General features: G+C 38.2%; 1 protein-coding gene across 7 annotated transcripts in view; it reads left to right on the forward strand.

Annotated features, from left to right (window-relative positions):
- Positions 1 to 11,415, forward strand: part of LOC126272722 (V-type proton ATPase 116 kDa subunit a 1) — a 610,777-nt gene extending 599,362 nt beyond the window's left edge. For all 7 annotated transcript variants that reach the window (XM_049975766.1, XM_049975767.1, XM_049975765.1 and 4 more), the window contains one exon: positions 9,342 to 11,415. In XM_049975766.1, the coding sequence (XP_049831723.1) occupies positions 9,342 to 9,438 (97 nt within the window). In that variant the 3' untranslated portion in view covers positions 9,439 to 11,415. The remainder of the gene's footprint in view (positions 1 to 9,341) is intronic.
- Positions 11,416 to 14,375: the final 2,960 nt, after the last annotated feature.

Here is a 14,375-nt window from a genome sequence, read left to right on the forward strand (position 1 = left end):
TTTATGACCAGTTAAGAAAGAAAGCTGAAGAATTCAAATACTACTCATTAGCCGTGGATGACAATACTGACATAAATGATACTGCACAGCTTTTATTTCTCATCTGTGGCATTGATAACAATTTCAGTATCACAGAACAACAGGCTGGATTGTGTTCTGTGTAAGGGCGAACATCCGGCAGAGACATCTTCAGCAAAGTGAAAATATTTGTCACAAAGAAACTGGGTTTGAGTTTTGAAAATATTGTGGCCATTTGCACCAATGAAGCAGCTTTTATGTGGGGAAATAAGATTGGTGCAGTATCACTGCTGGAAAAATTGCCAGAAAAACAATAAGCAAATTCCACTATATTATTTGTCAACAAGTGTTACATAGCAAAGTTCTGGCATAGGACCATACCATGTCAATTGTGATTTCTGTTAGCAGCTTCATCCAATCAAGAGGGCTGAAACACTGGGTATTTCAGGAATTTATGTGGCACGAAATTTGAGGATTTATTGTATCATATGGATGTTTGTTGGCTAAGTCATGGGAAAGTACTGCAGCACTTTTTTTGCATCAAGAGTGGAAATGATCCAAAGAGCTTTCCTGAATTGAAAAATGAAAACTGGATCAATGACTTACCTTTTCTCCCTTATATGACAGCGCACTTATTTGAGCTGAACTTAAAACTACACAGAAAGCCACTGTTTATTTTCAATCTGTTGCTAACAGGATGTGCTTTCTGTTGTGTTGGCAGAAGAGCCAACACCGTGTTACTAGTGGGAGGCCGAAATGCATGCGTTTTAGCTCATGCAGGCTGGTGTGAGGAGGGAAGGACTATACTGACGTGAGGTCTGGAACATGACAAGGAATTCGAATTCAGAAAGGGGATGTAATTAGTTTGATTCTTAACTTTACTCCATTAATAATGCCGCTCTTGACGGTACATGATTCACAATATTATCTGTTCAGAATACATTCATAGTTATTGAATATGATGCCATACTAGGTCGTAGCAAATGATGTAGCTGAAGGCTATGCTAAACTGTCGTCTCTGCTAATGAGAACGTATGTAGACGGTGAACCATTGTTAGCAAAGTCGGCTGTACAACTGGGGCGAGTGCTAGGGAGTCTCTCTAGACTAGACATGCCGTTTGGTGGCACTCGGTCTGCAATCACTGATAGTGGTGACACGCGGGTTCGACGTATATTAACGGACCGCAGCCAATTTAAAGGCTACCACCTAGCAAGTGTGGTGTCTGGCAGTGACACCACACTTTCAGAATGAAATAGGACTAAGTCATAGTCGGAGCTGACTCTATGTTACATCCCATCACACTGTGTCCTTTCTCCCTGCAGCGGTACCAAGAAGTCTAATGCTTAGACAGGCTGGTAGGTCATGTTGAATGAAAGAAGCAGGGCAGGAAGGCAGGGGCTAGCAGGAACCAATCCACCACGCATGTGTTTCTGTGGAGCGTGGCAGCCAACTGTGCTGCAACACAGCAATGTCTGCTTCCAAAGTTGTACTGGAATGCCAGTGCCAAGTTGACAGTGGCCACGTCTGCCCAAGAATCCAACTGACTGCTGATCACATGAGAAACTTGAAACAGTTGTGCTACAGGGAGGACTTATCCCAAGATAGAATCTTCAAGTTGCAACACCTGTTGGTGGACCTCTTTATCAAGAGTCAATTTAATGATAGCATCCCTAACCATATTACCAGCACAAGACTGCTTATTGAGAAGCAACAAAACAGCAGTTTTTGACTAAGACCTTGCAACTCCTTAGCCCAAGCCTGGTACTATTGATGGAGCTGCTTCCTGCACTGATAAAATTCCCCTCTCATGGAAATAACATGAGTACACCAGTAATAGTAATTGGCATCCATTACCTTGAAGGTGTTTCTCGCATATCTCCCAACCCTAAGCAAACTCATAAAAGGTGGGGAAAGGAGGCAGGTGAGCCAGATTGCTGAGGCCTTTCTAATAGGAACGACTGCTTGTTCCTGCTGTTGCAACTTGAGAAGCCTCTGACTTTCCAGATGCTGCAGTAAAATTTTTGAAGTACAGTCTCTAAGGATGCACCTGATGACAATCACCAAATAGATGAAAAACCCACATGAATGTTCCACTGTGCTTGTCACCTCTTGCGTAGTAACTACACACACAAATAAGTGCACTCCTAGAGCATAATCACTTATTGAGAAAATAGTGTAGCTGTTCCATACAGAGTCATAGTACAATGCCACACCAAGTCCAAAAGAATGCAGAGTGCCTAAAGAGCAGAGTCAAGTTAATATGAGTAAACACAATAGCTAAATGAGACCAGTTGCACTTTGCTCAGGGATCATGTTAGGTATGCTGCTTGTCAGTCCCGATACAATAGTGTCTTCAACGTTCAGTCTTGTCGCCACCTGGTGGCCAGACCTGCACTTCTGAGTGCCAACTCAGGTGAGTTGAATCACGATGGTTCACGCCAGCACATCGCGTCCTGTTACTATAGCAGCTGCTGAGGTCTGAGCATGATAAAAGTGACAACATAGTGTTACCACAAATTTATTTGTATTATGTACAAGTGTATGTAATGAAGGTTCTGCTTTTTGATGGAATCTATGGAACATGGTGAATGAATGAAATCAAGGGTGTTTGTTAGCCCTTTTAGACACTAGGGAAGATGGTGGCATTTCCAGTTGAGTGAGCAAAATTGATGTTAATCATTAAATAAATCAATAAAAATTGTTACTTTATGTTCCTTGAATCATACACCTACCAACAGTTACATCAAAATGTGAACACCTATCAGGAGGATTTTCAACACACAAGAAAAGTTGCAAATACTGATTGTAATCGGGAGTGAGATAGAGGGTGGTTATACTTTAACTTTTACTACTTGAGAGGAGCCCCCATAAAAAAACAAGTGATCGTAGGACAATGAAACTATGTTGAAACATTTGCAAGGAAATGTGCAAGAGAAACAACAACTAAACCACTGAAAGAAACACTTTCAGTTTCCGTAGAAGTGTATGTTGTTTGATAATTGTAAACTATGTTTACATTCCAAGTTACAAACATTCTCAATGTGATGACCACATTGATACATGACAGCCTGCAACCTAACTAGAAATACCATTTTGCAATTGTTTTCAGCATTTTTCAAACGATGGATCACAGAATGTTAAGCCGACACGATATTGTGTCTAGTATTCTCAGCCATGGCAACAGCAATTTCAACAACAATTTGTGGTGCAATTGGCTCTGAGCCTCTTCCTGGAGCAATTCCCAAATCATCAGTTAATTCAAACTTCAAAATCATGTTCTTCAGCCCGATGCAGAAAATGGACCTCTCTATATTTCTTTAATGCATTGATACTCGTGAATAGCAGCACCACTATTGCTATTGCTATTGTTTTGATAAAACAGCTTTATGAGTAAAGCTATGCTCACCTTTTCCAGATCCTATTGATTATGGGCAACTGTAATGCATACCAATGCCTATATTTCAGCCCTGCGTAGCTGTACCAATACTGGCACCTAACATCAGCCATGATAATATCTACTAAGAATGCAAATCCTGCAGCACACAGTCTGAACATCATTCCTATAAAGTTTGACATCCAGATGGTAAATAGTTTTCCATCTACAGTCACTCAAGTAGCGAAAGTGTAATTATAACCACCTTGTAGTTTTAACTGGCCTCAAAGATACTGCACTGACAGTAATGAACATTATATGATTATATTGCCCGTATTTTCACATATACCTAGCACCAAGCCATTTATTAACACCCTCCCAGGGTAAGGGGGGGGGGGGGGGGGAGCATTGAGTACTTGCTTGGTTGCTTGGCCACCATTGCTTCCCGCCAGCCCCCCCCCCCCCCCCCCCACCCCCACCTTGCAGCACTACTTCCCTTTCTGTGCTGCAAGTCTATCTTTATCCTATTTCTTTTTTTTTTTTCCTCTCTACCTTTCCACTGGATGATATTCTTGGTACCAATTGTGCTTGATTCTGATTTGTGTTTTGGACACTCATTTTCTTACCTTCCGGCCTTCTACAGCTGTTAAATATTAATTATATGCTCCCCTTGTTGGGTGTGACTTCCTACTCCTTTTCTAAATTTTACAGACATGTAGCTCATGCAAGGAAGGTCACCCAGTGTGGTGTATATTCTACTTTTTGTGCTTTTTTACCTTTGTGCCCTTCTTTCTTGTAGTGGTACTGTCTATGACCAAAATGCATCATGGTAAACATTCCATTGTGGGGATTTCGACAAATACCTGCACAGTGCTGGGATCACATTGTTGGTGCCTGAGCTGGAAACTCCCCATGCAAGCAAAGGAATATGTGGCCACCATAGCTGGGGCATGGGGACTCCAGGGCAATGTGTACTGGCCAGGTTACTGTTGCTTTGGGTGGGTGGTGCCAGTGGGGAGAGCTCCCATTCAGAGTGGGTGGTACCAAGGCAGAAGACTTGCACATGAAGCAAATTAAACTGTCTTCTGCTGGTGGCCACAAGGCCCCAACAGTCTTTTCAGAAGCTAAGTCATATTACAATTCCTAGAAGAATGACCCCAAAATGTTCCCTTTCCTGGCTATGGCATGTGAGGAACATTGGGCTCAAAGATAAGGTGACAAATACCTCCCCCAATGTGTGGTTTGTTCTAGGGTGGATGGAGATTCTTTTTTGATTACAGAATTATCTTTCTTCATAGAACATCTCAAGGAAAGATTTGGGGATGTGGCAGCAATTTTAAAAGTGAAAAGTGGTTCCATTCTGTTTAAAATGGTCTCCCTTCTTAGTCGCAGGTGCTGTTCGCCTGCGACAAGCTGGGTGGCATTCCTGTAACTATAACCTCCCCCATAAAAATCTGAATATGGTACAGAGTATCATTTTCCACAGAGATTTCCTTTTACAGACTGCTGGCAAGTTGTATGCTAATTTGGAGCCATGAGGTGTGTGCTTTGTCTGGTGTGTCCACTGGGAACAAGAAGTCAACAGGCTGGATACTGGAGCCTTCCTCTTGGCCTTTCAATGTGACACATTGCCTTAGAAGGTGTATCATTGTGATGCCAAACTGTATATTCCTCCTCCTATGCAGTGCTTCAGTGCATGTGATTTGGCCACATGTCCTCACATTGAAACACCAGCCCCATCTGTAGTAATTGTGGCCATCACTTGCATGCAAACATTCTTTGGGTGTCTCTTCACATCTGTGGGGAGCACCATTCCTCCAATTCACAAGACTGCACCATTTTCAAATGAGAAAAGAAAATCCAGGATTACAAGACTCTTGACTGCCTCACATATCAAGAAGCCATGAAGAAATACAATCTTCTACATGCTACAAATGAGAACGCTGTATGCTACTGCTATAACATCATCATCCTCTTTAGTGATTGTGCCATTGACCTCCATGTATTCTACATTTGGTGCTCAGAGCCACTCAACTGCACCCACTCCCCTGCTGGTTGGTTGTACTTCTCCAATTGGTTCCTCTACACCCCCTTTGAGAGTATCAGCTCCCTATCCACTGAGGGCCAGCCACTCCTGTGGCACTCCTTACGAGGAAAGAGTTCCTCAGGGTGCTTCCTTCCCAGGACACTGGCCTGCAACTGGAGGCCAGCAGGTGGCTGAAGGAGCCACAAGAGGAGGTGCCATACCATGTGCCAGTTAAAAAGCTTTTATATAACAATGAGATCGGGGAGGGGGGAAGCAAAAGTAATGGTTTCTGGTTTCTCTAAAACTGAAAGCATATTTACTGCCACTTTGTGTGCTGATAAAAGAAATTTGTCCACTGCTATGCAGTTCAGTGAACATGTTGGTCACCATTGCAAACACCCATCCTGTGATGAGTGATAGGTGATACATACATGTTTGCTCAACATACATGCATAATACATTCATAGGAAGTAATTACACATGGAGGAATTTCAAAGAAGTGTTTAAGCAGCAGCTAAGATTTTCTTTGGTAGGATTTCCTGCTTTAACATAACAAGAAATAGTGCTGATTGTTGTAAAACATAACATTTGTCTTACATAGGTAGTCAGATTAAGCCCGCATGGAGCCTGTAGAAAATGCTAAGAAGATGCCTTTGGTTTTAGGATATAAAATGAAACAATACATTACAAAAATAACTTTTCTTGATTTAATTTGGACAAATTTAGAGAGAATACTAGTCTCATCATTGTTATTTAAGTTGAGATCATTTAGATATTCTTGTCCCATGGCATCCCTTACCTCAATTTTTATATGCTTTAATGTTGGAAAAGGATACTCCCCACTGGAGTTGGTAATCATGCTTAAGACTGTTTCTACATTTGGGAAACATGGTTCTGATGAATTTTTCATTAAAAGTTTATAAAGCTGGAGTTCCAGGGGCTCATGTTTTTTGCTGTCAATAGCAACAGCCACATTTGTTTTGAGCAGCTCAAAAAACTGCGCCAGTTCATCACCTAGGCTTTCTTCTATGTCATCTGGGTAGGCACTGACGATAATTGGAGTTCTTTTCAAGATCTCGTCTGCTGTTAGAGTCAAATTGCTGAAGCATTCCAAAAAACATTAGTCACTTGATGGTATGCATCAATGTGTGTAGCTTATACAGACCGGACATTATCAGTTATGACAGTAAAATCTGAATTTCAAAATTTTGGCCAGGTGTTTGATTTCCTTTAATTTCATTCAGTGTAGTAGAGCCACCAAAATGATCGTACTTTGTAATTTGCTTGTGTTGTCTTGAAGTTTGTTGCTTATATTCTTCACAGCTGGTCAGGACTTCGGCTTTTGCTTCCATATTAGAAAATTTGGACTGCATTGTTTGGGCACATGCACGTTATGATTTATAAAAGGCATATCCCGTGCTGAGGTCTTGATCAGATAACTGCAGCAAAGTACTAGTTAGTTACATATATCCCTTTCCCTTATTTCCATGACTATGTATATGTTGGGCAAGAAGAATGTCAAATTTCATGCCATTTCAACAAAATATTCATGTCTTCCAGTCATCTGGTCTGTCTTTCATAAACCATGACAAATCATCTGAATCTGTAACTTCACAAACAAAACAGAAAAGTTTCCCTTTATATGCTGAGCAACAAAACCATCCTCTCATGTTAGGTTTATTTGTTAGTTTATGACTGTATGTGAAAAATGATTTTTTACAGAACCATGGTTTAATTTCTTTGTTGTACACTTGACAAAAACTTACTGTTCATTTGTCGCACTTTGTTATCACTTTTGTTTAAAGGTTAGCTCATGGAATATGTAATAACATCACAAGCACATGTTATACTTTCCACCTCTCTTTGGCATAAAGAAGATATCTCAGGAGAGAGAGGGCTTGCCAAGCTTGTAACTTCACTTGGGATGGAAGACAATGTGTCTGAAGTGGGAGGACTTGCTATCTATTCATGTACAGTATCACTTGTAGAAAGTGTAGCTAAATTGGAAAAAGTTGCATATATTATGTAGTGAGTCTACTGCCATCATATATACAATGAGGTGCAGCTTCTATAAGTTTTCTACTTGAATTTATTTACATTCGGTAACATCATTCTGAACATTAAAAAACTCATAGTTTAGGTATTATTGATATAACAGGTCTTTTTTCAGCTTTTGCTTTGGACTTCGTCCTTCCAGATGCATAGTGTTGACCAGTATCTCTAAGCCTGCTGTTCATGACGGCTATCTTGATCTGCATAGGTGGGAAAATAAATTACAAAAAATGAAATGGAATTTTTAATTGTGTGGCATCACTCATCGGTATTATAATTTATATCAGTTTTGTACTGAAGCCAGTGCCAGTCGGCTGCATCAGATGTGAGAGTGAATTGGTTCTCTCCGGAGATGACAAATGGCATGAAATATACTTTCCAAACAGTGTTGTAAGGTGGAGTGCCATGCTCCATAGATTTCAGCCATTTACCCTATCAGTAGTGTAGTAACATTATGGAACAAATCAAATGCACCACCGGCAGGAGAGTGCAAAGGCCAGACCCAGTCACACATGGATGCAGCAACATATGTGTAGTCACCTGTGCTCATTCATTCCAGATTGGCAATAACTGTGGTAAAACTACCTGAAAATTACATTCATTGGACAAAGTCCTTGCAGAGAAAGATGTGCCTAGTCACCAATAGGTACAAATATTAAAAAATCTATCGACAGAACAGATCGCTTGAAGTTATGAAGGAGAAGGGCTGGGCCAAAGCAGTTGCATTTGTGTTAAACAACATATGTTTCATGATGGACATTTGTTATGGTAGAAATGTCACACAGAAGTTACAGAGTTCCATGAAAGCTCATTATGAATATGCTTATGTTTGTATGTGGAACTTACTTGTAGTGATGAATATGAAATTATATTGAACATGTCTACCCCCTCAATCAGACTGGCAGCAGTGAGAAGTGACAAAACATCTGCTGAATTCTTTCTACATCCACTGAATAGAAATAGGGTAACTAAGCTCACAAAAAGTTTTTCTAACTCAGTATTTGCCATTCATTGGTCCCAAAACAAAATGTACATTTTATTGGATGGTTATTGGTACACAAACATTTAAAACATAAATTCTTTCCTCATCATGAGAAAATGTAAACACAACCTTACCAAAATTCCATTTTTAATACAAATTCACTTTATTAAATTTGTGCAAAATAATGAAATTAATGCAATGATTGAAATTAGTCATTCAACAATCAGAAGTTAAATTTAAGATAAAGATTTACTTTTAAAAAATTACAATTTTGTAAGTACTGAACATGCAACTTCTTGGTTACAAGTAGAGAGCATTAGTCATTATGCTGTGGAACTGCTGGGTAAACTATTATTTTTTTTAATGGTTTAGCATCTCACGAGAAATTATTTTCATGACAATTTCACAAATGAGAATCCATCAAGGTGCTACTGTGTCCTCTAAGTCCACAGTGACCAGCAGTAAAGAAATATAGAAACTGTAAACTACGAAACGTTATACAACAATAGTTACCCAATAAGAGAGCAACCTTCACTCTAGACAGATTGTATCAAAGGTACTGCAGGAAAAGTACACAGACTGTAGAAGGAATGAATGATTTGTTAATTCTTGCCATAGCACTGGTCTTACGTACCTCTTTACTGTGAATGTTACTTGTTTAATTGTGTTATTGCTGTTTTTGTGATGTCTCTCCCAGCACCCACCTCCCCCCCCCCCCCACCACCACCACCACCAATCAAATTTATGGAAACAGGGCACTTGGGTTTTATAAATCAGGTAAATAAATAAGAATCTATTACAAAATGATTTTACTATTTATACAGTATTTTGAGAAATTATATCTTATTAAATAGAAAATAAAAAGTGTAATTTATTCTTTTTGTTGCAGGGTGGAATTCATGAGCAAGTTTTATTCTGGTGCTGGGTACCTTTTTGCCCCATTTTCATTCAAAAATATTTTAGAGCAAGATGATAATGAACAGTAGTGTTCACTATGATATAGAAATGGTATTGTATATAGTGTTAGATATGTGTAAAATATGTATTTATTAAGAACCATGTAATATAGTAATTAAGTACGAAAACAGATGATATTGGGATGGGTAGTGAAAAAGTCGCTTGGTTTTTAAAATGTAAGACATGATAATTGACATACTGTACAACAACAAGAAAAATTAATAAATTTTAACATTAGTGCTCTTAGCTGAAAGAGAGTTAAAGAAAGGTATACACAAAAAAGAAAAGAATACATCACTGATAGTTATTATTTCCATTTCCAATTTGAAAGCTGATGTTCAGATTGTTTTTCAGCCCCACACAATGTATTTATTTACGTAGTTTATAATATTCATCTCCTTCAGTTACAGTAATTTTACACTTATTTCCTTCACATTCACGCTGCTGCGTAGAATTGGTTTTCAAATCCTTTACGTGATGTGTCATATTAAGCTCATCTAACTTTGCAGGCTCTTTCATAAATCTGTTCTCCTGAGAGAAAGAGTAAATATATATTTTACATTATTGCAAGTTGTTTTTTATTCTGACATGGATTTAAATGAATTTTGAAAATCTAAGAGTAGTTTTTATTTCTTTTATTAAAATATCATGTATGCTGTCCCAATAGGGATTCTAAAAGACTGTTATACATTTCTGCTGTCATGTACTATATGAATCATCTTCCCAGATTTTCACATTGGATATATTTATATACAAAATGCATTTTAGGAATGAATCTCACTGTTCTACAGAACAGAAGACAAATGGAAATAGTCAGAAATCATAATGCTGTTTTAATAGAAGCATGAAAATCATTTTATGATAGGAGTAATTCATTTCCTGTATTGGGGAATATTTGTAAATAATATTCTCATTTTTAAGTGACAAAAATATTATTCGTCTATGTAAATACATATTTTATTGGTTATGTGTAGATTTTATTCACTCATAAGAAAAATGATGTGATAAAATTGCTATATGAATATTTAAACAGAGTTTTATACTGAAAATATGGAAAAAAAGTAGTTTGCAGTATTACTTGGCAACAAATCCGAATAAAATCTGCTTGTATAATTACATACTAGAAGTAGTTACTAAGGAGAATGGAAAACTACAATATGGCAAGTATTATATGATTTCCCAAATTTCTTTTTCAAAATATGGAAAGAAACTGCAGCAGTCCAATCCACTTAAGAAGTGAAAAGGTTCATGAATTGTTTTCTTATTGTTCTGGTAATGTGTAACAGTCCTAGATTAACATGAGATTTTAACACTGAATTGTTTGATAAACAATGTCTTTTTTGTTTCAAATGTTGAATTCTTCATAACATATTAACTGTATTCTCTCTGACATTGCATGAGCCCCAAGTATTGTCCAATTATGCAGATACTTCTATACCATAGCATTTTATATTCTTTTAACATCACATCAGAGATGGTTATTTGAGAGATGCCTCTGTTTCCAGTTTAGTCATACTGTATCTTTGTTGGACAAATTTTGCTCTTGCTGCTATCCAGGTTGCCTGTTTCTTTAAATGTTCATTGTGTTTGCGAAGTATTACTCAGTATAGTACAGTATTGTTAACATTTGAAAGACATAAAACCTACAATGGTTTGCCATAAGTGATGCCATTCACTATGTATATCTCTCTGTGTGTGTGTGTGTGTGTGTGTGTGTGTGTGTGTGTGTGTGTGTGTGTGTTTATGTATAAAGTTGTGAAAAAGAGGAAAGAGATAATGTTGTAAAGATGTATTAGTTTCCAACAAATATTTTCTATGTGCATGTATTTTTATAAAAATACAACAGAAGCAATTATGTTTTAAAATTAACTAAATGGCAGTGTAAAAAAAAGAAAAATAAATATTGTGATGAGTGATCATTTTGCTTAGGAGTTGTGGTTTTTGGAAATTGTAGACAACTTAGTGAAGGTCACAAATGTGCAAATAAAGCAACTGTGATACCTGTATTTTGTCATTAACTTTTGCCCTTCCCTGCTCTTTATATTTGTCTTACAAATGGGCTGTGATAAGCCAACTTAAATGTAGTAACAATGGTCACAACAAGCTGGTCCTTTGTATAGAGTGAAATGCCCAACTGAGACACAAGGAATGCAAATAGTTGGGAACTAAACATGTGATAAAAGGTGTAATGTTTAGCTTCTGTACTGTAATACACAGATGAAACTAGAGAAAACTCTGGAGAAGAGACCAATACTGCAAACACTAGGAAACACATAGGCTCTGTAGAAAATTGTATGATTACACATAAAACAAACATAACATTTTCGATGATTAAAAAAATGTCATCAAAAAAACAAAAAGGGAAAAATATTAGTGCATGCAGCTAGATAGCAATAATCTGTCTCAGCTAGATAGCAATAATCTGTCTCAAAACAGGTAGAGAATGGAAAGAAAACTAAATTAATTTGGAACACTGCAATACACTTGCCTGCTTGTGATCCTTATCTGTCAGTTACAATACACACAAATGTACCTTACAGGGATTAAAAGACAAATTTCCTCTGTAACATTGCACTATCCATATCTGCCAACTACATGTCAGCCCATCCTGGGAAAATCTGCATCAACCAGAAGGTAAATAGCCTGCACTTACTCCAAGTGTTGTCCTGCCATACTGGGTATTGTCCTGCTAAACCAGGTATGCACCCCATCAGGCTTGTGGCCTGCATCTGATCACCTTCGGAGTGAGTGTCAAGACAAAATATGTTTTAAAATATTTAGGCAGTGCAGAAAGTCCACTCCATAGTTGAGGACCCTAATACATTCTTGTGTTTTTGGCACTTGATATGCAGGTAGCAGGTTCGACTCCTGGCAGAGGAAGAAATTTTCGTTACTAGTATTTGGCTGATAAGGGGTGGAGAGGTAGAAGAGTAATGTTCATGATCAACAGACTTTGAACACATGTCCTGGTTAATTCCAAACTTCTCCACAGTGATTCATGAAGGGAGGGCATGTGATGCTGTTGATGGTGAATCTTGGGTTGGATTGGTACATTACACTTGACACCCCCTTTAGTACTATTTGAGAGGAGTGGGCTATGTTCGAGCTTTAGGTTTCATTTTCTCCCTTCTCTTTCATCATTAATGACAATACAAACATGGCACTAAACTCTACACACTTATATCACAGTTATCTGCACTGGAGAGGCACACTTAAGAATACTTGCACTGTGCAGAGGAAATATGTTGCTGTTGTTAGGGTAGAGATATTGATACAGTTCCTGGGGTTTTGAATCCAGCCCTTACTCATATTCTGCCAGAGCAGAGCCCACATGTGGCACCAGGATGCCCCATCATCTGAGTGTAGAACCAGTATGGCACCTGTCAACTTGACCCATGATGGTTGGTGTGAGGGAGTCTGCAGAGTGAGTTGCAGGTTAGTGAAGCATGCACAGTCACAAATCAGAGCATAGAAACTAGGCCCAAAAATTAATAATTGTCTATTCAGTTAGTTTTGTATGAAATGAGACAACATTTAATATTTTGTGGTAAAGAGACCAAATCAGAAAAGCTGTGGCTAACTTGAGAGCAGTTGTGGAATTGTGTGTAGGCTAATTTATTGTGAATGAACTTTGGACATCATAGGGGTGTTTTCTGTGAACTGAAAGTATAATAAATCCAGTGTCTAGTACAAAATGTTTCAGATTTCAAGAGACTTCCCTCTTCATGTTTTACTGACTTTAGTAAAGTTGGAGATTGATAAGGCAGGTGTCACTTCACCGCATGGCTAGAAACTTTACTATGATACTTGTACCATGTGTGTAATGTTACCCACCAATGTTGTCAAGATCAAGAGTCAGATGCCAAATCAATATGACATCAAAATAAGAAGCCAGTATTCAAGAACCAACATTAATTTAAAACCATTGTAGTGTTTTACACTGAATGTAAGGAAGGAAAGCCTCTCCAGTTCAGCAGCTGACAATCCCACAGGGATCTCCAGCCAATAACACTGTATGACTTGAGCTTTTTGTTCCTGCAGATTACAATGTGATACTTTTGAACCCTCTCAAAACATTCATTTGCATATTTATATTTTTGTAAGATAGTTTGGTGTTTTAGTTTTTGTGAACTTGTTTATGCAATTGGAGTACGCTAATATGACTGTTTGAGGGAATTGTAAAATTTTAAATTTTAACAGTTGCAAGATTAGAAAATTAAAAGTTGGATATACCAGTAAAAATCCACTTAAAGGAAATGATTCACTTATGATTCCACAATGGCAAACTGTTCCCATTTCCTTCGCTATCTTGGGTTAAATATTGAAACATTTCCTTAACATAGGGGCTCTAATTTATTATGTTCCATGACAGATTAAAACCTTATGCTTGGTGTTAATAAGCTAAGCTATGCAGATACAATTCAGCATTTACCTTATATCTTCAAACAGCAGTTGTGTTTGGGAAGTAGGAATGAAATAGGGAGGTTAGCTTTGAATCTTTCTAGGATAGTACAGTAGGTAGGAACATTAATCATTAAACACAAAGATCCAGCCGACAGTTTCAATTCATCAAGTTTACGTGAACTTTGCTGAAGCCTGGATACCAGTAAGCACATACATATCAGAAAATGAGGACTACATACTCCAGTCACAGAGCAGAGAATAGCATCAACCAGCAGCAGTAGTAGTAGCTCACATTGCAGCAGTGTAGATGATGTGGACACCAATTTACAATCAGGATGTCCATCTCTTAATCCAGGATGGCATGTACAGGACGGGGGATTGTGTAACATCAGAAACTTGACACTTGTGGAATTAGTGTAGTTCAATTGGAAAATACATTCTTTGTTCATCAAGACACCCATAGAGTGGTTGTGGGTGGTGACTCAATGGTGTGTGTTGACCAGGCAGCAATGGCTATCTTAGCATAACATAAGGTGGCTTGCTCGGTTGTGGCAGTGAGTGA

The sequence above is a fragment of the Schistocerca gregaria genome, chromosome 5 (assembly GCF_023897955.1).
Source record: "Schistocerca gregaria isolate iqSchGreg1 chromosome 5, iqSchGreg1.2, whole genome shotgun sequence".
NCBI classification, from domain to species: domain Eukaryota; kingdom Metazoa; phylum Arthropoda; class Insecta; order Orthoptera; family Acrididae; genus Schistocerca; species Schistocerca gregaria.